At 41.2% G+C, this 26,122-nt stretch overlaps 1 protein-coding gene and 1 long non-coding RNA gene across 20 annotated transcripts in view; one reads left to right on the forward strand and one right to left on the reverse strand.

The window, feature by feature from the left end:
* The first annotated feature begins 7,716 nt into the window (after positions 1-7,716).
* On the forward strand, positions 7,717-9,973 carry LOC125753237 (uncharacterized). Of its 2 annotated transcripts, XR_007404538.1 has the most exons (3): positions 7,727-7,848; positions 7,972-8,090; positions 8,698-9,973. It is a non-coding gene; the product is annotated as an uncharacterized LOC125753237 (long non-coding RNA). The 2 variants fall into 2 exon arrangements; XR_007404535.1 differs by having other exon boundaries at positions 7,717-8,090.
* The window catches only part of SRRM1 (serine and arginine repetitive matrix 1), a 35,188-nt gene continuing 18,955 nt past the window's right edge, over positions 9,890-26,122 (reverse strand). For 9 of the 18 annotated variants that reach the window (XM_049098780.1, XM_049098782.1, XM_049098784.1 and 6 more), the window contains 9 exons: positions 23,747-23,827; positions 23,143-23,229; positions 21,091-21,235; positions 20,667-20,708; positions 16,963-17,073; positions 14,691-15,155; positions 13,922-14,117; positions 11,439-11,648; positions 9,890-10,920 (listed from right to left, as the gene is read on the reverse strand). In XM_049098780.1, coding sequence (XP_048954737.1) covers positions 10,816-10,920; positions 11,439-11,648; positions 13,922-14,117; positions 14,691-15,155; positions 16,963-17,073; positions 20,667-20,708; positions 21,091-21,235; positions 23,143-23,229; positions 23,747-23,827 — 1,442 coding nt within the window. In that variant the 3' untranslated portion in view covers positions 9,890-10,815. The remainder of the gene's footprint in view (positions 10,921-11,438; positions 11,649-13,921; positions 14,118-14,690; positions 15,156-16,962; positions 17,074-20,666; positions 20,709-21,090; positions 21,236-23,142; positions 23,230-23,746; positions 23,828-26,122) is intronic. The other 9 variants (XM_049098805.1, XM_049098795.1, XM_035713075.2 and 6 more) reach the window with 3 other exon arrangements.

Genomic DNA, 26,122 nt, shown 5'->3' on the forward strand with positions numbered 1-26,122 from the left:
TAAATAAAAATCTTTTAAAAAATAAAAATAAATAAATAAAACTAGTCCACAGGGACGCCTGAGTCGAGCGGCTGCCTTCGGCTCAGGTCGGGATCCTGGAGTCCTGGGATCAAATCCCACATCGGGTTCCCTGCAGGGAGCCTGCTTTCCCTCTGCCTGTGTCTCTGCCTCTCTCTGTGTCTCTCACCAATCAATAAATAAAGTCTTTTTTTTTTTTTTTAAATAAAACTAGTCCAGATTCTTTCCCACTTCCTTCAAAGGAAGGTCCTTCACGACCTCAGGGCATGAGATTGAGTCCTGCATTGTGCTCTGTGCTCCGCAGGGAGTCTGCTTAAGATTCTCTCTCTCTCCCTCTGCCCTCCCCACCCAATAAATAAATAAATCTTAAAAAGGAAAAAAAAAGGAAGCCTAATTATCCTCCCCTTGAACTGTGGATTGGTCTTAGTCACAAGGGCTTAGAAAAAAAAGTGGAAATGACGGGACACAACTTCAGAGACTAGACCATGGAAGGCACTGCTGGTTCCTTCCCTTTCTTCCCCATCACTCTGGTGGAAGCCATCTGCCACGGAGACGCCCCCTTGGTGGGGAACGGAGGCCTCCTGCCTGTAGCCAGGTGTGCGCCATCCTGGACGTGGAGCCCCCGGCCCGTCAGGTGACTTCAGGTGAGTGCAGCCCTAGGCAACATCTCCCTACAAACCCATGAGAGCCTGAGCCAGAACCACTCTCCCAGGCCTCTGCTAAGTCGACCCTCAACCATGTGAAATAGCGTTTGGGTCTTAAGCTGTTATGTTTGGAGTGATTTGTTCCACAACTGTAGGTAACTAATAAAGCCATGGACTGGCTTCTATTTCTCTGGGAAGTCCCTGGGCTCTGCCTTCCTCTGCATGTTGGCCTCATCCTCAAAAGGAACCCTCTTTCGGCATGAAGAGCTGCCTCTAGCTCCCACATCCCCTCCACGTGTTGTCCGGGGACATTCTCTCCCCTGCAAGCTCTGCTGCTTCTCTTGACACACCACTGGCTCTGACTGAAGAAGTGTCTGTTGTTGTGAGGGGGCAGTGGATGTGTGGCTTGGCCTAAGCCGCCTGAGCCCACCCTGGAGCTGGAGGCGCCACCACCCTCACCCCATCAGATGGGATTCCAATAGAGCCAAATGTGGCTCTGATGGTGGAAGACATGGGGAACCGAGGCTGGGAAGCTGCATAATAGCGGTGACGTCAAGGTGGTGGGGGGGCATGCTCAGGAACAGGAAATTCCCCACAGGCCCAGAGCATCCTCCAGGGTATGGTGATAACATGGCTTAGAAGTTAAGGTGTGGGGGATCCCTGGGTGGCTCAGCGGTTTGGCACCTGCCTTTGGCCTAGGGCGTGATCCTGGAGTCCCGGGATCGAGTCCCAAGTCGGGCTCCTGGCATGGAACCTGCTTCTCCCTCCTCCTGTGTCTCTCTCTATCATGAATAAATAAATAAATAAAATTTATTTAAAAAAAAAAAGTTAAGGTGTGGGCTCCGCAGTCAGACAGGATCCAAATCCTGGTTCTACTGCTCACCAGCTTGGGTGACCTTTCTGTGCTTCAGTTCTTTCATCTATAAAATGGGGTTACGAAGCCCAGGAACACAGATGGAAGAATGAAATGAGGTGCAGTAAAGGTTCGATATGTAAGTCCTATTTTTCATCCACAATATTCACGGGGCAACTCACTGCTGCTCGACTGTCTCTTGCCCTGGCTAGGCCAAGAGGCACCCAAAGGAAGAAACTGTGGTCGTGTGTCTGTCTTGGTAACCCCAGTGCTTGGCACACAGGCGGTACGTGTATGCGGAGCCGAGCCGAGTCATTTGGAAGAGGGAGTAAATGTTCTTTGTGGCTCCAAGGGACAGAGCAAAGCCCAAAGCCAGTGTTGTGGAAGTTTTAGGAATCAGAATGCAATTTGCTCTAAAGGAGAACTTTCACGTAGTAAGAGTAGAGCCACTTATAGGAGTAAATGGGAAAAAAAAGAATTATTTGTTGTTGAAGACTTGCTATGTGCCAAGTCCTGTCTCCTTGAATCCTCGAAACGTTGGGGTAAATACCATCATTAGCCCCATTTCACAGGTGAGGGAACTGATGCACAGAACAATTGAGCACATTCACTAACTTGTTCACCAAATGAGGGCCTCGCCTGCGCCAGGCCCTGGGGATTCAGCCGTCAACAAAGTAGACAGGGGCTGGAGCCAGCGGGGCCTTGACACCTCAGCCGGGGAGTCGTCAGAGCCCAAGTGCATGACCCTTACATGGATTCCTTCCGGAAGAGGAGCCTTACAAAGTGGTGAGTTTCCAGCCACCCAAGGTGTGCAAGAAACTGGAGGGAGCTGGGGGCTGGCTGTGAAGGAATTCCAGTTTGGCACGTCCTGGAGCCAGGGGACTGCGAGGGCTCCACGACTGTCAAGCTCCGGAACCCCCGCAGGGAGCCTCTGAGCAGAAAGGGATGGGGTGGGGGGGGGTAGGAAAGAGGAAAAGCGGGAGCAGGAGGGTTCACTGTCAGGGCGTCAGCCCCCGCTGCAGGCACCCAAGGCCGGAGCGCCACCTAGTGGAGGAGTCTGAGAACACCGCTGACGCCGAGAGCGTTAGGGCTCAAGGAAGGAGCTGGAAGCAGGTGGAGAGGCTTATAGTGATGGATGAGCCCGTCGCTAGGAGCCCTTTCCTCAGCGTTGCGGGCCTTTCTGTGCATAATACTGCATGGAAGGTGAGACATACACGTTGTAAGACAGAATGAAAGACCTCTTTTTCTCCTCCACATTGTAAGTCCCCTGAAACGGGATGCAGCCTAACAGATGGCAGCGCATCTTCCGATTGCCAGCAGCCCAGATTTGATGAAACGTGGTCCTAACTCCCACTGGTGGAGCCGTCCTGATGTGCCATGCACAAGCCAAGCCCTTCACATGATGGCCTTCTAGAATCCATGCCTAAGTTCTAGAAGAGGAAACGGAGGCTGAGGGAAGTGAAGTTACCTGCCCGGGCTCACAGTAGGTCTATAGTTGAGAACTGGCAGCACAACACTATCTCGTCCACTGACCCAGTGCCCTGATGTTCTGTCCCCAGTCATATGGTTTTATCATCACTGATGGCCCCTCTGTTCCCATCCCCCTTCGCCACCAGATGTGTGAGATCCACTGGGGTAAGGACTGGGTGTTCACTGTTAATCCTCTCCCAAGCCTTAGGAGAGGCGTACCATTGCTACCAGTACACCTACAGACCTAAAGTTCAGTGGAGACATCTAAAAATCTTTGGTCTACTTCTTACCCAGTCATTTTATTTTATTTTTTTAAAATTTATTTATTAATGAGAGATACAGAGAGAGGCAGAGACACAGGCAGAGGGAGAAGCAAACTCCATGCAGGGAGCCTGACGTGGGGGATCCAGGATCAGGCCCTGGGCTGAAGGCAGGTGCTAAACCGCTGAGCCACCGGGGCTGCCCTTACCTAGTCATTTTATTTATTTATTTATTTATTTATTTTTATTTTTTTTTTTAAAGATTTTATTTATTTATTCATGATAGTCACACAGAGGGAGACAGAGAGGCAGAGACACAGGCAGAGGGAGAAGCAGGCTCCATGCATTGGGAGCCCGATGTGGGATTCGATCCCGGGTCTCCAGGATCATGCCCCGGGCCAAAGGCAGGCGCCAAACCCGCTGCGCCACCCAGGGATCCCTACCTAGTCATTTTAAAAGGGAGAACTGTAGCCGTGTTTTGCTGTTGGCATGGAGTGATTTATCTAATTTCCAAATGTCTTGGTTTTAGAAAACATATAAACCGTACTCTCCAATGTTAGTTCACAATATGCCCAATGGATAAAAGAATATAAAGCATTACGCATGTATGGCACGACCCTGATATATATACTCATAAACAGGTAAGAAGAAAACCTGGTTTGTTCCATATATTAGAGGGGAGCTGAGTGAGTTTGGGTATAGTCAGGTAGAGAACTTGACCTGAGACAGGTGGCTTTGGTTATATTTGGATGGTGGGACTGCCAATTTTTTTTCTATATATTTTTGTCTCCCAAATTCTCTAAAAGTCAGCATGTATTTTCTTTATAACTGGAAAACATCATCTTAAAATACATTCGTGAAGTCCAAAAAGGATTTGGACATTAGGAGGCAAAGAAAGGACATTCCAGGCAGAGAACAGTAAGAGAAAAACAACAGAATGGAAGTGGGGGATCACAGGATGAGCCTTGACCCGGCCTTGAGCACCTGGCAGGTGCTCAACATATCCTGGCTGCCTGGGGAGATCCCGCTGATCTGGTTGGACTTCACCCTCCAGGTGGGGCTGAGACCAGTCAGACTCACCTCCCACTGGTCATGTTGGTTATGTACACCAAAGCCTCCATGCTTAAAATGCCAGAAGGGTCCCTGCCTGGTTGTGTCCTAGGGAGGTTCTTAACAGATGTCAGACTCTTGGAGGCCAGAGGCCATTCTTGCTTATGTGCCTAGAGGGGGTTTTTCCTTCCACGTTACCAATACCCGCTGAAAGCTACCCCCACCCACCCGCCCCCTCCTTGCTTCTGAGGCACCTGGCTAGTTTCACTGGGTCGGCTTCCTCTCACCGCAGCATAATGCAAGTTGGGAGACACTGACAGCCCCCAGCCGAGGCAGTGAGATGAAGTGGGAAAGTACCCGGGGGAGCATTATCCCCAGTGCATGGGACCTTGGGGAAGTCTGTTTGCCTTTGGACTTTTTCTATAGACAAGGGCTAGGCAGATCGGTGGTTTTCACATGGTTTGGGGGTGTGGATCCCTTTATTCAAACAGAACACAACAGGAAAAGCCCAAAGTTAAAAGAAAAAAAATATGTATCTGTATCTCTAGATGCTCACATCAAAGTGGAGTCGAGCCCTTAAAGGTTTATGTTGATCGTCTCTCCTTCACGTCCAAGCCCAGCTACCCAACTACCTTCTCACAGAGAAAATCTCCACTGTCACTTGCCTCACTTAAAGCGCTACGGTTTAAAAACTGGTGGTGGGGGGGATCCCTGGGTGGCGCAGCGGTTTGGCGCCTGCCTTTGGCCCAGGGCGCGATCCTGGAGACCCGGGATCGAATCCCACATCGGGCTCCCGGTGCATGGAGCCTGCTTCTCCCTCTGCCTGTGTCTCTGCCTCTCTCTCTCTCACTGTGTGCCTATCATAAATAAATAAAAAAAAAAATTTAAAAAAAAAAAAGAAAAAAAAAAAACTGGTGGTGGGCCCAGATGATCTGCGAGGTAGTGGCTTTCCAGTTTGCGGCCCAGTACACAAATATACACATGCACGCATGGCCACAGACACACACACGTGTCCTAAAACAACACTTAACCTACTATAGTTCATACTCAAATTACTATTTCATGTTTTCATTTTTTCTTTGAAGATTTTATTTATTCATGAGACTCAGAGAAAGAGAAAGAGAGAGAGAGAGAGCGAGAGGCAGAGACACAGGCAGAGGGAGAAGCAGGTTCCATGCAGGGAGCCCGACATGGGACTCAATCCCAGACCTGGGGATCACAACCTGAGCCGAAGGCAGATGCTCAACCGCTGAGCCACCCAGGCGTCCCCATTTTTTCCCCCTTTAATGCTGGCTGTGATCCAGTACATTTTACAATCCCTTACTGGCTCTCGGTCTGCAGTCTCCCCAAACACTTTCTTAAGGTCATTTATACCTGAAGAGTTTATGATTGTTCCATCTGGTTAGAAGAACCTATAGCCCTCTGCACATATGCTGCCACTCTTGGGAATATTGGGAACATGTCAGCTCCTCCTCCTGTCTGATACACCTGAAATAAAAGGGCATCTTGGCAAAAACCCTTTATGATATACTAGATAGATTTATTCAGAAAAATGCCAGGTTTGGGGTGCCTGGGTGGCCAACTTCAGCTCAGGTCATGATCTCAGGGTCATGGGACCAAGCCCTGCATCAGGCTCTGCGCTCAGTGGGCAGTCTGCTTCAGGACTCTCTCCCTCTCCAATGTTCACATGCTCTCAAAGAAACATATAACTGGGTTATCAGATGGTAGGAGGGATAGTATATTAACTAGACTTGCATCTACCCCTTACTTTTAGTGGGACACAGTCTCCCTAATCTGATCTTTATAAAACAGGAACAAATTTTGTTTGGCCACAGCCCTCCAGCTCCAACCCCTGCTGGCGGTATGAGAGCGCTACAAAGCACTTGACGAATGAGTTATTAGCTCTACCCTACAGACTCGGACAGGGTATGGACTGAAACCTACAGAAATTTAGAAAAATTTTCATGCAGTTACAAATCAGCTTACAAGGGTACTGTGGTGTATCAGCAGATGAAGAGGTGGTCCACATCATTAGCCATCAGGGAAATGCAAATCAGACCATGAGATACCACTTCACACTCACCAGATGGGGTATAATCAAATGGCCCAGCTGAAACAAGGGCTGGTAAGGATATGGAAAAATGGAACTGTCATGCACTGCTAGTGGGAATGGAAGATGGTGCAGCTGCTTTGGAATGGTCTGACACTTTCTTTTTCTTTCTTTTTTTTTTTTTTTAATTTTTATTTATTTTTGATAGTCACACAGAGAGAGAGAGAGAGAGAGAGAGGCAGAGACATAGGCAGAGGGAGAAGCAGGCTCCATGCACCGGGAGCCCGATATGGGATTCGATCCCGGGTCTCCAGGATCGCGCCCTGGGCCAAAGGCAGGCGCTAAACCGCTGCGCCACCCAGGGATCCCTGGTCTGACACTTTCTTAAAAAGTTAAGTTGCCGTTATGACCCAGCAATTCCACTCCTAGGTATATATATATATATCCAAGAGAACACCTGTCTACAAAAACTTATATGCAAATATTCTATTCATATTAGCCTGAAAGTAGAACAGCCCAAATGCCTAACCGATGCATGGATAAATGAAATGTGATATATCCATACAAAGGAATATTATTGGGCAATTTTTTAAAAAATGAGGTACCATGTTTGAACCTTGAAACATTATGCTAGATCAAAGAAGCCAGATATGAAAGGCCACATCTTGTATGATTCCAGTGACCTGTCCAGAACAGATGGATCTATAGACAGGAAATAGTTGCCAAGGGGCTGGGGCTGAGGGGACTGCCAGAATAGGAAGGGACTACTAATGGGCATGGAGTTTCTTCTTGGGGCAATGAAAATGTTCTGGAATAGATGGTGGTAGTAGCACACCGTGTGGATATATTAAGTACTACTGAGTTGCACACTTTAGGAAATTTTGAGTTAGATCTAAAAACCAAAAGGGAAGAAAACTGCATCAGATACGGCTGTGATCGCATTGGTTAAAAATCTTTTACAGACACATATGCTAAAATTAGCCATTACCAGAATGGATGCAAGTCACACAGCTGAGAAAATGGGAACCTCTCTTTGTGCTGTTATTGCATGCTATGTATCAACTAATACATTAGAAAAAAACCTTGAAGCCACTGAAGTAGATTGCATCATTATTTCCCTCATTCAGAAGAGGAAATGGCAGCACTTTGGCTCCAGTGTAACCTGACCAAGGTGACACAGAAGTTATGGTTAGAAACCCCAGTCTATAATATATGGCCTGCTTCTCCTTAAAAAAAAAAAAAAAAAAGAAACCCCAGTCTACACAATGCTCTGCCCCTCCAAGTTGTTGTTTATATGTTTATATCCCTAGTAGGTAAATACTCCTTGAGGGCAACAATCATTTTTTTCCTTTTCTTTCTTTTTAAGAGACACAGATCAGAGAGAGAATCCCAACCAGGCTCCACACCCAGTGGCCGCCTCGGGCCTCAATCCCATGACTCTAACTAAGATCATGACCTGAACCAAAACCAAGAGTCAGATGCTCAACAGACTGAGCCTTCCAGGTGCCTGTCTCTCTTCATTTCTTTACCTCAGACCCTACCTACTAGCACTTGGCAAATATAAAAACAAGTCAATTAAATTTACTCATCTGTTCATCAAATACTTGCGCTTCTACTATGTACCAGGTGCTGACAACAGCTATGAACAAGACCAAGTTCCTATGGAACAAAAATGTATCCTTTGAGGTATTCACAATGGTTCTAAGAGAAGAGGAAGTTCGGGAAGACTGCCTGAGGAAAATCAAGTAAGGAAACAAGCCACAAGATCAGGAGGAAGGGTCTCTCTGGATGAGGGGACAGTGGGAACAAAGGTCCTGAATATCAATTTTGGTGGGTCAAAGGCAGAGCAAGGCAGCAGGTATGGCACGAGCAGATCGTAGGGTGATAATGAGGTTGCCAAAGTAGATTCAACCCTGCGCTGTCCGGTCTCTCAGGCCATAGTAAGTAACTCGGTTTTTACTCTGAGGCAGAAACCTATCGGAGGGCTTTGAGTGGTACCATGATCTGGCTTAGGGCATTGATCTGGCAAATGGAATGGCCTTGGTGTGCCTAAGTGTTGGGAAGCAGACAACACTACTGACAGTACTAACTCAATTTTGAGTAAATGAGGATTATAGAGACTGAAGTAAGACAGGGATTAAGATTAGAGGACGGCATTTAAAAATTTCTCTTTTGGATATGTTTGGGTAGGTGGCTGGATAGGGTCCAGGTCAGGGGTTAAGTTTAGACGGCAGAGCAACTTGACAAATCAACAAAATCATGACATTTAAAGTCGAGGGAGCAGGGATTAAACGTAGGGAAAGCTACGTTTCCCTACAAAGGGCAAATACAAACTCTTTTTATGTTTGAAAGGAGCCAGAAGACACAAAAGGACCAGCTAGAGAGAATTGAAAAACTAGAGTTGCATCTGGAAGGTAAACAAGTATCATCTCCTAGAACCCACTCAAAGAAAGTGTTTCAACAAAGGAGTGATCCACTGAGCCAAATCCAGCCAAGGACCAGTCAAGTACAGATCAAGAATTGCTCCTGCAGATTAGCAGAACAGGAGCTACTGCTGTTCTGTCAGGTGGAGGAGAGGAAGCACACTGCATAAACAGGATCAGTGAGCATGAATGAACGGCTGGATAGATAACAAGGGCCTGAGTGATGTTCACTGGTTTGTTCACCCTAGAAGCGGAAAGTCATCAACCACCATTTTAGAAACTGGATATACTGTGCTTTTCTTGAATCACAGAATTATGCAATCAAAAGGAAGTCACATGTAAGATCTTGAAGACTTGGTTGCAGCACACAGGTAAGGTGCTGTTACCAATTACAGACTACCTTAGTTCACTACAGAGCAGCTTCATTTAAGTTTTGCCGCCTTACAAATCATCCTAAAAACCCACCTGTAAAAAGAGCCCCTTCTATGTCCATGTCCTTCAGGTAAACACTGTCCCCACTAAGTCTTCCTGTAGTTAAGATGTGTAGACATTTTCTTTTAGTTTCGACTACCAGAAATCAATCACATTAACTGCCCAGGTGTCACTCAGCTTAGATCCACGGTGTCAAAAATTCCCTTCTAACTTCGTTACGTTGCTAGTTTACCTTCTACAAACCAACTCCAAGTTTCAAGTCACTTTGCTCTGCTAAATCTGAAGTGCAAAAATGACTCACTTGTCACTAAATACACAGACCCCAAGAGGGAGGTTGCTCCAGTCACTCCTTTGGCCCTCCTGCACTTCCTGGAATGTGCCAGGCTCCTTCTGCCTCTCCAGCTGTACGCAGATACTACTCTGTTGGAGCGCCTCGCTGACTCTGCCCTGTCTAGCATAGGTGTTCCCATCTCACCACACACTTTGCCTTCACAGCACTTACTGCACTCATTATTAAAATAAAGACGGAAAAATAATTTCACCATTTATTTCCCTTGCCCAATCCTCAGTGTGCCAAAGGTGCCAAGGGGGGTAAAAACATAGGCTTAACTAAGATTTCTATTAAAAAAAAAAAAAAAAGGTGGGTTCCTGCAGTATTGAGACGGTTAAGTAAAAGTGAGTGGCCAACATTTTTAAATTTAGAAATTTATTCTGTTTAATCCACAAGCTTTATATAGCTTTAGTTTAAAAAAAAAAAAACAAAAAAACAAAAACAGTGAAAACAAGACACTATTTCAAAGTCTGGGCCCTTCCAGCCTTCCAAATACGAGAGCTCTGAAAGTTGTATATACCAATTGGAAGAACAAGACAAAATTATGAATGGAGCCATGACATTTCATAAAACAAACTTTTATATAACTGAAGGATCCTTCCTGGGACTAGTTAATTGCCTTTACAAAAAAACACAACAGAATAGAATGAATTCCAGTGTTCCAAATCAACTTGTTACACATCAATATAAACCCACAGTGTCCTGGCAAACAACATGCTTTCATTTTCCATCTCGTCCTAGAGCTCGAATCCTGATTCATTTCAGCAGAGACTCCACAGGCAACAGGAAAGATTGTGGCATTAAAATATTCATTTATACTTTGTGGTAGTTCAACAGTGGTCTTATTTCTGGGCAAGCTTGCAAACCATACAAGGTTGGAAGCATCATAACTTAAATGGGTGCTAAGACTCAAATGAGAAAAAAATAAAGAAAAAAAAAATGACAAGAAAGGAAAACCTCTGGGAATAGCCAAGGCCTTTAAAGAAACCATAAAAATGCCAACAATATTGAAACCCCCTTTTTTAAAAAGAGGATTTTTTTTTTGGCTTAAAATATTTCACTCTAAATGAATTTATGTCAGCTGTCAATGAAAGAATGTCACTAATACACTGTGGACACCTTTTGCAATGTAAATCCATGCCCCTTTTTTTTTTACATGGTGAACTTCAACCTAGCAATTATTACAACAAATGTTATAGTCTAAAGCTCAAACACATTTTAGCAATTTTGAAATTGAATTGCGTACAAACCAAATAAAATGTACATCGTGACACACATTCCCGCCTAAGACTGTGGGGACACTTGAGCCTTCCGCATCGACCTCAGCGCCTTTTCACGCAGGTGCTTCTCTAAGTCGTCGAGGTTGTCTTCAGGCTCACTCTCCGTTTCCTAAAACCAGAGGGGCCACACTGGTGAGTCCTGACACACTGGCAGAGAGGTGTAGGGTGCAAGGGCAGAACCACATCATGGCAGTGACTGCACAACTCTAATACACTAAAACCCCCTCAATCAGCTGCACAACTCTATGAATATACTAAAAACCCCTCAATCATATACTTTCTTTTTAAATTTTACTTAAGTACTCTATACCCAACACAGGGCTTGAACTCACAACCCTGAAACCCTGAGGTTAAGAGTTGTGTGCTCTACTGAGCCAGCCAGGCACCCTTGAGTGCCTTTTAATAGGTGAATGGCACGTTAATTATATCTTAAAGAAGTTATTTTTTAAAAATATACAGTAAGCATTTGGCAGCCATTCATATTCTTCTCCTTCGTCTTGGTAGATATCAAGAATGAGGATAGATCAGAAGAGTTAGCTAACAGCCGAGTAGCCATTATTGTAAAAAAATTCTTTTCTTCTCAACAAGTGACCAAGCGATCTGTAGAAGTCTAAGACACACACGTACCTTCTTAGGCTCGGGCTCTGCCTCCGGTTCCTCCTGTGCTGATGTGGTCGTGGGGGCCGCAGGGGCCGTGGGAGTGACAGCTGCTGCAGCGGCTGCTGCCATGGCCTTTTCCTTCTTGTGTTTTTTGTGCTTCTTGTGCTTCTTATCCTTTTTGTGTTTCTTGTCCTTCTTTTTCTTCTTTTTCTTTCCACCTCCTTCTGGGTCTGAGTTCTAGAAATCCAGAAAAATCCCAACAATAACATCAATCAGATTAAAATGTTGTCCAATAAACGTTTTACTTTCTCAAGGGAATAATTAAATGGACAAATCTCAGGAGTCCCCAAGGCTTTGGGGGAGGGGGAGCCCAAGGGCAATCCCTGCCAAGAAAAGTATGAAAACCACATTGCAAGTAAAGATGCTCTTCCCAGATTTTAAGATTTTAAGATGCCTGGGTGGCTCAGTGGTGAAGCGTCTGCCTTTGGCTCAGGATGTGATCCTGGGATCTGGGATCAAGTCCCACACTGGGCTCCTTGCGTGGAGCCTGCTTCTCCCTCTGCCTATGTCTTTGCCTCTCTCTCTCTCTCATAAATAAATAAAAGTTAAAAAAAAAAAAAAAAAGTCAGAATGGACCCTGAAGGACCTTTCTGATCTCCCCCACATTAAACCAAATTTCCCAACCATGAGAGGCCAGTCAGGTGTCCAGGATCCCAAGCTACCTCCAAATATAGGGAAAGCAACATGTGCAAAAGAGAAGTCTCTGAACTCAGCTAGACTTCAGGTGAATCTGGCTCCTGAACCTGTTCACCATTTGACCTCAAATATTTTTCTAAGCTCCCTCTGTAAACCTAAATGGGTACAGCAGTCCCCAATAAAGCTGTCAGGGTCTATCTGTAAACTGCCCACAATACTAGCCTAACAGGTGGCAGGCTTTCAGTAAGTACAGTTATTATTCTAAACACACACTCATGTGAATGCCCCATTCTCCAGCCACTGTTACAGCTTCTCCTGGCTCTAGACTGGAAATTGTTCCTTAATGCATAACCACTGACCGTTGAACAACATGGGGGATTAGAGGCAACAACTCTCCATGCAGTTGAAAACCTGTATATAACAAGCCCTCAGTCTGTACATAGACCAGAAGCCTTATGGGTAACATAAACAGTCACTGAACACATATTTTGTGCGTTATGTACATTTTATGCTATATTCTTACAATAAAATAAACTGCAGAAAAAAACATTAAGTATAAGGAAAAAAAAAGTATAAGGAAGAAAAAACACATTTACAATGCTGTACTGTATTCACCAAAAATTTCCATGTGTAAGTGGCCCCGCTCAATGCTATTCAAGGGTCCAACTGTTAACGCCAAAATTATGCAAAGGGCAATTCTGCTGTAATTGAATTCCATCTGTAATTCTCAAATTTCACATTTGTAAGCAGTTACTTAAAATTCCTCAATCCATTCAATTACTTTGTAAAGTAATTCAGGCAACCCGACTGCTGACATGGACATCTAACTACTGACTTCATACAATAAAGAAACCTATTCAAGATCAGATTAATGATTCATAGAGGGGATGATATAGTTTAAACTCCAATACTTTAATATCCCAATGACATTTAAACTTCACAAGGTAAAAACAAGTGTTATTCTTATTTATGCAACTTTTTTTTTAATTAAAGATTTTATTTATTTATTCATGAGAGAGACACACAGAGAGAGGCAGAGACACAGGCAGAGGGAGAAGCAGGCTCCATGCCGGGAGCCCGATGTGGGACTCGCTCCCTGGACTCTGGAAGCACACCCTGGGCCGAAGGCAGGTGCTCAACCGCTGAGCCACCAGGTGTCCCTTATTTATGCAACTTGCCAGAGGTTAAGACTAAACCAGACAATACTGTACTTTCCACTTCAGCTAGTATTTTACAGGTTGCCAGGTTCATTTTTTATAGAAATATATTATTTCTAATATATTAGAAATAGAAAAAGGGCACTACACGTAAAGAAAAATTAAGATTACTCATCACTTCCCCTTCTCACATATAATCACTATGAACATTTGGTACTTCTTTTGTAATATTTTTTCCTTCATAAACGTGGAATAATACTAACACACATGATCTAATTTTGAAAGTTTTATTGATTTTGTGATCTTCAGTATCCAGTATGTCAAATGCTATAGAAACAACAAAAAATACTAAGCTATTTTCCACTATATAATAGATTCATGGGTAACTCTTTTGTTATTCTAGATTTTCAATATAGCCCAATTTTAACCACTAAGATGAGAGAATTTAAAAGTATCAGACATGGTGTCAATTAGTGGGTGGGTGGAATATGAAGCATGGACTGTGGTGTAACCACCACCACTTAATTTCATACTTCCCTGAAGTCCAGCTGAACTACAGAAAATAATGCTGCCCTGGGTCGCAAATAAGTAATAACTTGTCTTTGCTTCCCAGTGACCACATACAATTATAAACCCCAAAATAGGGCAAACACATACCCTTGCCGGAGATGGGCTTGGTGTTGGGCTTTTAGCCTTTTTGACCGGTACCGCTGGTGACCAGTTGGTAGAGGGGGACTGAGACTGGACAGGGGATTGAGGTGCTGGGGGTTTTTTAGCTGCTGGCTCAGGAGATCCTGAGACAGATCGAGAGGACGAAACCCTCCTTACAGACTGAGGGCTTGGTGAGGCAGCCCTAGAAACAGAGGAAAGAACAAAACATTTAGTATCCAAGAGCAATGGTCTTTCCTAAGAGAAAATAACCAACCACCATTATATAACCAAGTCACAAACTTTACATTTTACTATTAGTTTGCTAGTTGATTCTACTAACACACATATCAAATTTGTATGGTCTAAATCTCTTAGCAGTTTAAGCCCCATAATCCTCTGTCCATTCTGTTAACAATTTTTCCTAGATGAAATTAATAATGCCAGTTCCTTGTACTTCAGACAACTTTTACCAGTCTTACACAGACATCCAAGAAATGTTCTATGCATTATTTCAGAGTTTAGTTTTGGAAGCACATTCCCCTGATACCCCTAGGAACCAAATATGGAGTCCTATGGCATTTAGTTTGTCCCATGAGGAACTATCCTGAAAAGAGAAAATGGATCTGTGTATAGTACCTTTAAGCTGCCTTAAAAGCCTGTATTCCCAGCTTATTCTTTTCTGTAATTTCTCAGTAAAGGGGGGAAAAAAGCTTCCAAACATAAAGAGCTATGCAAGTTAGTGTTCCTAACCAAAAAAAGCATAAAATATTTTTACTTTTTTGTCTTTTTGGGTTCCGGAGTCCTGGAGACTCTCCTAATGGGCCTAGTACTTGGAGAAGGGGACTGCCTTCTTTGGGGTGATGATGATGCTCCTCTTCGAACAGGTGGAGGACTTGAGGAGGTCTGAGGAGCTCGAGGCCGTGGTGAGGGCGAATGCCTTTTGTTTGGTTGTGGTGACCGGGGCTCCCGGGTAGACCGGCTCGGGGAAGACCCTTTCCTATGCTTTGATGATAATGAAGGCGAACGTCTCTTGGTGACTGGGGAGCTTCTTTGTTTGGGAGGTGGAGAATGGGAGACCCGACGCTTTGGTGGTGGAGATGGTGATGCCCTTCGTTTAGGAGGGGGAGGGGGAGAAGCCGTTCTTCTCTTTGGAGGTGGAGAAGGAGAGTATCTCCTCTGTATCGGAGGAGAGTATCTTCTTGGGGACGGTGAGCGCCGGCGGGGGGGAGGAGAAGGAGTTCTAGGAAAAAAACACCATTAAGGTCCAAAAGAATAAGGCAACAGAATGCACAGAAACCTAACCAGCAGTTATGGCAACACTGTGTTAAGCACCAGGCAAAGACAGAATTTTAACTGGAAATGCTATGCCTTTATCCTCATGTAAAGGAAAAGAAATCATTTAGTGGATTTGTTTATCCTAGATGACTAAGAAACAGGACATTCTGCATAATGGAGAAATCTGAAGTTTCCAGACTGAATTCTAGTTTGTCAAAAGTCACTTAATATAATCCATATGGAACCAATTTAATGAGTTTTTTTGAGAAGAGAATCTTGCATAAACTGTGAACACCCATTATTATGTAAGAGCTAGGTGGCTACATTAGCAGGACTCTATTACAGGAAACTTAGGAAGTCTGTCCTTTAAAGAGCTCTCCTGGGGGCACCTGGGTGCTTAGTTGGTTAATAAGCATTCTGCCTTTAGCTCAGGTCATGATCTTGGGGTCTTGGATTGAGCCCAATGTGGGGCTCCCTGCTCAGTGGGGGGGGGAGTCTGCTTCTCTTTCCCCTGCTGCCTCTCTCCTCTACCCCCACTCGTGCTCTCTCAAGTAAGAAAAATCTTTTTTAAAAAAAGAGCTCTCCGATGTGGTGCTCTCTTGAACTGGCATTTGGACTATAAGTTCACTTGCATACATTTTAAAAGATCTATCTATACCTACCCCACCCTGCCAAGGAGAGACTTGGATTTTGTGTCTCAAAGAAAGCCACTTTTCAGTGGAAGTCTATCTTCTAGGCAGAATGCATCCCGACAGAAGTCCAAGCTGACCTTCGATTTACTTAATGCTTGATTCTTGTGTAATCCTAATGTGCCTTTAGAAATTAGACCTGAATATGACATTCAGTTCCAACTGCCTAATTTGTTCCTGAAATGTTCAACCTTGAGCTCAAAATATTTTACTGCCTAGAATCAGCTTTACAACAGGCTACTTTTTGGTCAATGAGGTAGTGTGCACCTCTATTTCCTCACCTGAAAAATGGGAATACCATCACCTACTAAGCAAGATCATCTAAAGGACTACAGATTAACAAAAATGATCAAAACTATGAAATTAGCCACAGCACTAATTTAGTATTAACTAAAATACAAGCCTGGTTTTGCACTAATGTTTCTCTTCTGATCCACATTCCAAAAATCAGAATTATATTTAGTTATCATGTGTCCTTGGTTCCTGCCAATACGAGACTATTCCTTTGTCTTTCAGGATTGTCATTTTTAAAGAGTACTAGTCAGTTACCTTGTAGAATAACCTTCAATTTGGGTTTGTCTGGTATTTCCTAAAAAATCAGACTGGGGTTCTATATAATTGGTAAGAATACTATGGAGGTATCAAGAATTACATAATGCTAATATGTACTCTCGACTGTTAAATGATTCCTTAGTTAAGGAGGTATCTGCTGGAATTCTCCACTGTAAAGTTAGTATTTTTCCCTTTATAATCACTAAATAGAATGACTTCACCTTTAAATTTAACATCTTTGTTGACATGTGATTCACATACCATAAAATTTACCCATTTTAAAGTGTACATTTCAACTGTTTTAAGTATTTTCAGTCACGTAACTGTAACAACTCTCCCTATTCCCACCTGACCCTAGGCACTACTAATCTGCTTTTAACTCTTTGATTTAGGTGGTCTAACTTTACATATTAACAGAATCACATCATATGTGGTATTCTGTAAATGGCTGAACAATGCCACTCTAAGATATTCTAATCATAAAGAAAGTTGCTTCAATTAGTTCCAACTAGCACTTATCTGATAAAATACCTTCGTCGTGGTGGTGGCGTGGGAGACCTGCGCCTACGAGGAGGGGGGGCAGGAGAAGGGGAACGTCGCCTTCTGGTGGGTGGTGGGGAAGGACTCCTCCTCCGTCTACCACTAAATCACACAAACACACACACACACAAAAAAAATACAGGTGATTTGGAGTTAGTAGCATTTATAAGTGATCCAGATGATATAGTTTCAATCATTTTTAACCCAAAGTGAAGCCAACTGTTCCTCTATCCCTTAGAACAATGTTTTTACAACTATCTTTCAAGACCATTAGTCAAGACTCTGGCTGAGAACCAGCATTTTAGAAAATCAGTATATTACTTTTGGGAAAGGCAAATTTTGTTTTGTTAAATTTTTGTTTCAGTATATAAATATGCAGAGTCTGGGTCATGAGACAGACACAGCATGACACAAGGTGAAACAAGTTTGAAAACACTGCCTATGGCATCGTTCTTTAACTGGAATGCACATCACAATTATCTAGGAAGCTTATCGGAGTTTGTTCACCAGGTCTGGACTATGGTCTAGCTGGCGTATGCTGAAAAGGCTCTCTAAGTGATTGATTCCTTATTAGGAAAAACTGCTTTAAAACTCATGTTCTAATGCAGAAATTTAAAATTTTAATGGTTACCAATGGCTTAAGGCCCCAAATCTGGGTGTCAACTGCTCTGAGTCCTCAATTTTTAAAAATGTTTCCGCTACTCAAGAGTTGCCTACTACCAACAAAAAAACACTATCTCAAAGACAAAAGATTAAAAGCTGGAACACTAAAGCTATCACTGGGAGCAACATGGTTGAAATATAGACAATCATAGATAAACCGAAATTCTGAGCTCTGTTATACACTTAACCAATACAAACACAAACATGAAAAATACAATTATATCAACTGGACTAACCTAACTCATAGCAGTCTCCAAAGGGATATATTAAAAATATACACCAAGCCAGTTTGCTACCTTTTGGCTAAGTTTGCATGTATAAAGTAATCACATACTATAATTTCTTGACCAGCACAGGATGGAGGGTTCCTATAAATCTGGAAATATTTTCTAAAGTTTACTAGTCTTGATTCCCCTTTAAAACTAAGGAGAGCTCTGTTACTAACAGAACAAAGAAAATTCTGAAATTTGCTATTTAACTTAATACTTATTTTCATTATTTAATTTTCAATTTCAAATTGTTTATGCCTTGTGGGGCCTAAGACATCACTTGTAATATATTTAAAATAGTGAACTACAAGAGGGAATCTATGAAGACAGATAAGCTTTGGACAAAATGAAACGTAGATAAGAACTACTAATTATAAGAAAATACAGGAAAACCCACTTTACTAGCAGGGTTAATCTCAGAATTATAAGATCTGGAGAGACAGCATAAGCACAGTATTGATTTAAGATTTCAAATAGGGAAAGATATTTGGGTTTTGACTTAAAAAGAAAACAAAAGAGAAAGTTTATAGGTGCAAACTTAGAGGATTAAGTGATATAAAGTATAACTCCCAGTGTTATCAGTAAATACAATCGCATAAGAAATATTACTGTTGATTATGTGGCTTCTCTTTAAAAATATTCTAATTTCCGTTTGCAAAACCAAATCAGAAATTCTCACTAAAAAACTGAACCGAGATTACAATCTATTACAATATGCTAATGATCAGAGGTATTTATGGTCTCATCTTCATTCGTAAGACCAAATGCTCAGAGTACCCAAAAAGTCCCTTCTAATAATGACCTTCAATGTGCTGTTTCTATGTGAGCAAATGATCAAAAAGAATATATAAAACCATAACCAACTAGCATTAACTTAAGGAACTTCCAGAAAAATGAGATAATCACTTAAAACTGGAGTCTTGATACCACATGGCTCTATGATCTGAAGCCTACAGAATTTCTACCTGAACTGAGAGGGTACACATTTCAAGGGTTAAAACAAAAAGCTAATTTCTTTGAGATCAATCTATTTCAATGTTTCTATACGTGCGTAAAAAAAAAAAAGTGACATAAAACCAAGTTCAATATTTTCTAAGAGGTCAAGCTTGTTAACTATATTATTCAAAATTCTGAATGCTTAATATATTTCATCTGCTTAATCTAACAACAAGCTAAGCATTTTCTAGTTACTCTGAATAATAACGCCAAGCTAAGCTTTCAACTATGTGTAGAAATTGAGTAGTAAAGTTCCCTATCAAATTGTGTGAGAACCAGTTGCATAAGTCTCAATATGTGATATTGTGATACAGCCCTCAAGTATGCAGAAAAGGCAAGTTTTATCAGAAGGAGCCAGCTTGCTATCTCTGCAGTGAGCTCTCAGAACAACCACTTTGCTAGCCCCGCTGGTAATGAAGACAAGAAGTTACAGATGTGACAACTATCTTTTTTGTGTGTGTTACTATTTCCTTTTTACACTATGATTAACATACCTTTTATCCTTTAAGTTAGAGTGTTCGATACCCAAAGACAAGTGTCTCAAAACACGAAAAATATTATAAACTTTACATATGAAATAATCAAAACCAGGTCATATGTCCCCTCTTAAAAATAGAATACTGAAGCACAATTCCAGTAATTCTTTCTTCATCTATAAATCCTAGATACCTGATACAAATTCCTACTTCATTAAAACTGGAAGCCTTTTTAAAGAGGATAAACAAAACCATCCTGGAGCAGGGTAGTGAACATCAGTGTTGATTTCCCTGTTGAGGAATCACTTTCCAAAAAGAAAGTAGTTCCATAATGGGGGAAAAGGGGATCTCACCACTAACCTGATTTTGTAAACCAACTTTTTAGCTGCTATACTAGCAGCTAAACTAGGGGTTACTATAGTGGGAAACAGAATACCTCAGCAACTGAATTTATTTTTTCTTAAAGGTTTTTATTTTTTATTGTTAAATATTCCAAAACACAAATACACAACTTTGCTCCACCATGAACACTGCTGACTAGTTCCAAACAATCTTTCCAAAAGAACTCTAACTACTGAGACTACCTAAGACAGCTTCAAAAAGTGAGCTATAAAGAGGACAATGTGATAGTTTCAGGAAGGATAAATACTCAAATTTAGCAGTAGCTGAGAACCCCCAAAAGCAGAAGACTAACAAAGACAGTATAAGGGTATAATGTCAACAGCATGATCCCAATAGGTATGGGATCAAGCTTTTTCACTTTATACCCTAAGAAACTCATTTTACTACTTCTGGGCCTCTGTTTTCTCATTTATGAGATAGGCCTAAATTAGAGATTTCTATTTATGATTAAGCTCTGAAATGTTACAGTTTTATAGTCACAAAGACACTTGATCAAAAAGGTTCAATGAAGATATGCAGCCTACCTTCCTATTATAGAGAACACTGAACAGGGCCAGATCCTCACATTCATCTTTTTAAAAGACTTTCCCAAAAGCCAGCACTAATTTCCTCCCCACTAAATAAAGGAGCTATTATTATCCTATCTCTTGGAAAATATCCAGGTACTGTAACTGCACGAAAATCTAAGCTCAAATGGTACTCTAAAATGAACACCGTGTAGAAGTCTATCGTTCATTTGATGTGCAAAGAAACACAACCACCTGAAATGGGGGAACTTCTCCAGTCATCCCCACCATATACCTAGGGATAGGAGCAGGTTACCTAAACAGCATATCCCATCCCTAAACTCTGACATGTAGCCTCATGTACAAAGTAGTGGCTAACCAACCTTTTAGTCACTGGCGATTGCCATCGCTTTCCCATTTGCATCCTGAGAGCAGTGGAGAAAAACAAAGGTCAAGAATTCCATTCACCAAATTTACTTTAATGGAGTTAAGCATTACTAATGGGGGTGTATTTCTGTTTTAAATGTTCAAAGATGTGCAGAAGTTAATGCTATAGTTGCACTGATCTAGTCATGCAGACGTAAGACATGGTGGTATAAAACTAACCAAGATCTCATTAATCGTGATAACCACCAAATAAAGCCAAAAAAATGTCCCACCCCACTCCCAAATCTGACCATCTCTTTCTGTGAATCCCTGACATGAAGGAGTTAACCAATTTCCAAAATAAATCTGTAGCCCACCCCTTAAATTAGAAGTTTCATCAAGACTACAGAACACCAGTGTAGACTACTGAAAAGACATTACCGAGGTGAAGTCTCTTTCTGGCGCTTTCGAGGTGATGGAGAGGCACTCCGGGAAGGGGAATGTCTCCGCCGCCTGCCTACCTCACCGTTCTTCACATGGGACCTCTTGGGTCGCTCATCTTCTGAGGAAGAAGAGGAGCCAGAATCTATAATTACACAACAAACAAAAAATTAAATTATGTCTGTGCTTAAGAGTCTACCCACATTTTCTCAATCTAAGCAGATGGGAGTGTTTAAATTAGCAAGTCCACTTATGAAAGCAAGCAAGTATACAAGCGAGCAGTTCTAAACAAATGTTATTATCAATATATGGGCAATGACTTAAAAGTCAACCATAAATATACATCATTATTATATAATTTATATAAGTCACTCCATGGCACATTCCAACAAAACAGAAATGTCCTTTAAGAAGCTAGCGATTTTCCAAATAACTAAGCTTAAAAATCATCTCAAGCAATTACTTGATGCTTGTTACTCTAAGCACTTTTAAAACTGCTGAAAGTCCTATTAAGGTCTGAATAACTTCTTTCCACATTCCTAGCATTTATCACACAAACAAAAAAATTTATGTGACAAGCTTTTCCTACAGGCCTGGTGGCAAATGTCTGGGACTGCGAAAACAAAACAAAGCAAAAAACAAAACAAAAAACCAAAAGAGCAAAAACAAAAACATGAAAACCCCCCAAACCTTCAACTGTTTGTATATGATTTCCTTAACCCAAAATAATTGTTCCCAAATATCAAAACTTATACTTAAAAATAAAGTCCTGGGGCATCTGTGTGGCTCAGCTGGTTAAGCATCTGACTCTTGATTTCAGCTCAAGTCATTATCTCAGAGTCTTGAGATTGAGTCCCATGTCAGGCTCTGTGTTGGGCATGGAGCCTGCTTAAGATTCTCTCCCCCTCTGCCTCTGCCCCTCCCCTCATGTGCTCCTTTCTCTCTCCTTAAAAAAAGAAAACAAGGGATCCCTGGGTGGCGCAGCGGTTTAGCGCCTGTCTTTGGCCCAGGGCGCGATCCTGGAGACCCAGGATCGAATCCCACGTCGGGCTCCCGGTGCATGGAGCCTGCTTCTCCCTCTGCCTGTGTCTCTGCCTCTCTCTCTCTCTCTCTGTGACTATCATAAATAAATAAAAAATTTAAAAAACAAAACAAAACAAAACAAAAACAAAACAAAGTCCCAAGTACCAAAACCACTCAAAACCTATATGCTTTTTTAAGCCTTTCTATGATTAACTTCATTTTTAAAGAGCTGCAAAAGCTCTACGGCTTTTCATGCACTTAATGCCGCCGAGTGCTTTGGTATCTATTTTATAAATGAACAGTAAAGCTAGCATACCTAGACTCAGTCACAAATACCCACAGAGCTAATTAATTATTATTTAAATAATAAATATTATTTACTTTACTATTTCACAAATATACAAATATAATTACAAAGTACACAAAAACAACCTACATTACATGCCCAAGTAGGTGACTGGCTCAATAAATTATATAATTATAATATTAGACAATATAGCAATATTAATTATTACAGTAGAGCCAATAAGTTTTGGCTATTTAAAAAATTAGATCTAAGAACAGGAAAGCTATCTATCTATCTATATATATATATAAAGCTAAAAAAGGAGACAAAAACCATCTAAATTTTGAGCTTATGCAGTTTTGGAGGTTTTTTTTTGGGGGGGGGAGGGTTTGGTGGCCTTTTTAAAACCATAGATCCCTATACACAGCACAGAAAATTTCTGAAGAAAAGCTTTTGGGAATAAGACTAGGGATTGGGAAAAAATTAGAATTTTTCAAATTTAATACCCCTGTTCTGTTTTACTGTCGTACTGTAAAGATCTACTACGTTTATAACAATTTAAAAGAAAGTTAAGAAAGGACTTAAAAACAAAAACCAAAAGTAGGAACTTCCTCCCTTTGAACAGATTTCTATGTAGGCATATATTTTTCCTAAGTACACTCACTACATGGATGGAGATTTGTATCTGAAGTTATTTTTCATTAGGAAATATAGGTAGGAAACAGTTGAACCCATGTCCATACCAGATGAAGACTGCTGGTTCTGTCGTCTGTACTGACGTCTCTGCTGCACAGAATCTGCTGCAGCCATTTTGCCACCTTTATCTTCTTCTGAAAGATGGATGCATTTAGAAAGCCTTTCTTTAGTTGTGCATACAGAAAATGTAACACACTTGAATTGGAAAATGGTCTCTTAAGCCTTTCTCTCACTGGATCAAGCAATACAACTATAGACATATTTTTTTCTTACAAAAAAAAAAAGAGCTTAAAAATGCCAATTTTTTAAATGTTGATTTTAACTATGTTCACCAAATGTAATCAAAATTTATTTACTATAGGTCAGGCTAAGCACTAGGGACTTTATAAGCATTATTCCAATTAATCATAAAAAATCTACAGGACAGTACTTGTTATCTCCAATTCAGATGAAAAGTGAGGCTCAGATAAATTAAATAATTAAAAAAGCAGTTAAGTAAGGAAGCTGGGGATTCAAACCTTCACTTCAGAGTCATACCTCTTAACCACTAAGTCATATCCTATAATTAATCTTTAACCAGAGGGGGTGAGGAAATGTGCAAAAAATCTTAACAAAAAAAAAAAAAAAAAAAAAAAAAGCACAAAAACTTACCCGATTCCGATAACTCTACTTTTCTAGGCTTAGGTGCTGGTGAAGGGGACTCTCTTTTCTCAGTACCTTTATGTTTTGTCACTAAAAATAATAAGGAAAAAAAAAAACTTACATACAAGGGAAAGCAAAAAACAAAAAAAGCCACACGAGACATTCACTTCTTAATGGTACAACAGTGTGACTTTCTTTAAAGTACTGATAATTAAGTAATTCCATAATTAAGTAATGAATCAATAACTTAATAAATTAAATGTTTGATGAAAAACCTTAAAAGGTTCTACGATCATATTTGAATCTGAAGATTCTCCCAAGAGAAATGCCAGGTAAAAGGAACTGGGAGTTGTTTTGCAGCAGCAGCTCTGTGTGAAAGGTATGTGTCAACTTTCAACTCCATAAACCTCTTGGTGTGAGGTACCTGGATGGCTCAGTCGGTAAGCTTATGTCTTTGGCTCAAGTCATGACCTCAGGGTCCTGGGCTCAATCCCTGCATCAAGCTCCCTGCTCAGTGGGGAATCTGCTTCTCCCTTTTCCTCTGCATCCTCCCCGGGTTGTGGGGGTCTCTCTCATATAAATAAATAAAGTCTTTAAAAACAACAAAAATAAAAAACCTCTGTGCTACCCAACCTTAAACATAGACACTCAACTAACTACAGAAGCCTCATCAGCACAGGAGCTTCCAAGCACCCTACTATAGGTGGGTTCAGAAAAGTAATAGAACTGGTAAATGGTTATGAAATAAGATCTGATGAAATCCTTCAGAGAAAGAGATCTGTTCAAGAGGAGAATGGGTTAGCCACCAAGAGACTAAGAGACTAAAAAAATTTTATATACCAATACAACCTTCATAACATGACAAATTTAAACTATCCATTAAAAAGTAAACTCTCATAATAGTAAGATAATTAACTACTGAGGCTGAAAGACTCTTTCCAAAGCTTAAAAACTGAGGGGGAGGAGCAGCTCTAAAATACACCTAAGGTAGTAGGACAGCTAGAAGCACTTTATGAATTATCCAAATTCTTCTTCCAGGTTGCATGGAAAATTATTATGGCAATAGTCTTTTGTATGCTTGCTGTATTATTAAGCAGTGCTAAGGCACAGGTGCTAGTGTTACCCCCCCCCCCCCCACCCAGTTTACAGGAGGAGAAAACTGAGGCTTAAAAAGAAGTTACTTCAAACAAAGTCACATAGATAAAGTGACCTAGGATCTGAACCCAAGACTATTTCTAGAGCATAGGCTTTAATTTCCACCATTTAGCAGCTCTATGTATAATATCCATCCACTGTTTCAACTAAAATCAAAAGTATATGCAGATAAAACCATCAATCTTACTACAGATTATCCTAAAACATCACCTGAGAACATCCTGCTAAAAACTAAATCTGAAGACAATATGATCCCCTAAGAATCCTTTTATCTGTTTTTGTTTGATTAAAAGCAATTACCATGGGATGTTGACCCAGAATGTAGATACATTTCTTTTAACATGCTCATACTCAGAATTCTGCAAAGGCTTATTCTAAGCAGTAACTTAGAGAGCCAGTGATCTAAAACAGAAATCTCACCTTTGCTGAAGTAATTGAACTGAGGAGTTTACAATCCTTTTTAAAAAGATTTGAGAGAGAAAGACAGGGGCGTGCATGCATGACTGTGAGCACAGAGGGGTAGGGGGAAGGGGCAGAGGGAGTATCACAAGCAGACTCCCCACTGAGCATAGAGCGCAATGAAGAGTTTGATCTCACAATCCTGAGATCATGACCTGAGCCAAAATCAAGAGTCAGATGTTTAACTGACCGAGCCACCAAGGCGCCCCCATCTTTTTAAAACTACAATACTTTTTAAATGGCCTGTATTTTATTAATGATTCTACCCAACAGGAGTTTTGGACAAACCATTGGATTGGGTAAAAAATGGTTAATACCTAATCAGTTACAGTGAAATACAGCAGCAAAAGTGCATTTACTACTTGTATTTTAACAAATTCAAAGAAGTAAAATACAAATGCTTTTTAACTTTTAAGGATTTGAGGCTATTTTCTTGGTCAGTATTCTCTAAAGTGTCAGTTACTCTTCAAAAAATAAAATAAAATAAAGTGTTAGTTCATCTTCAATTCTTGAAAAATTATTAGAGGCATCCAGTTATCTATAAACCCCACATGTCCAAATTATGACCTAAAAGAACTAGGTTCCAAAATGTTTGGAAGACATTCCAAATTCCATTCTGAATGTCAGAATGCATTTCCCTCTAAGATACATTAAAAATACAGCTATGTTTGCAAGACAGTTGACATATGCCAACTGAATAAACACAACTAAACTAGAACATATATACATTTTCCTCCACAGAAATACACTTTTACAATTTTATCTAGATCC

The sequence above is a fragment of the Canis lupus genome, chromosome 2 (assembly GCF_003254725.2).
Source record: "Canis lupus dingo isolate Sandy chromosome 2, ASM325472v2, whole genome shotgun sequence".
Classification (NCBI taxonomy): Eukaryota; Metazoa; Chordata; class Mammalia; order Carnivora; family Canidae; genus Canis; species Canis lupus.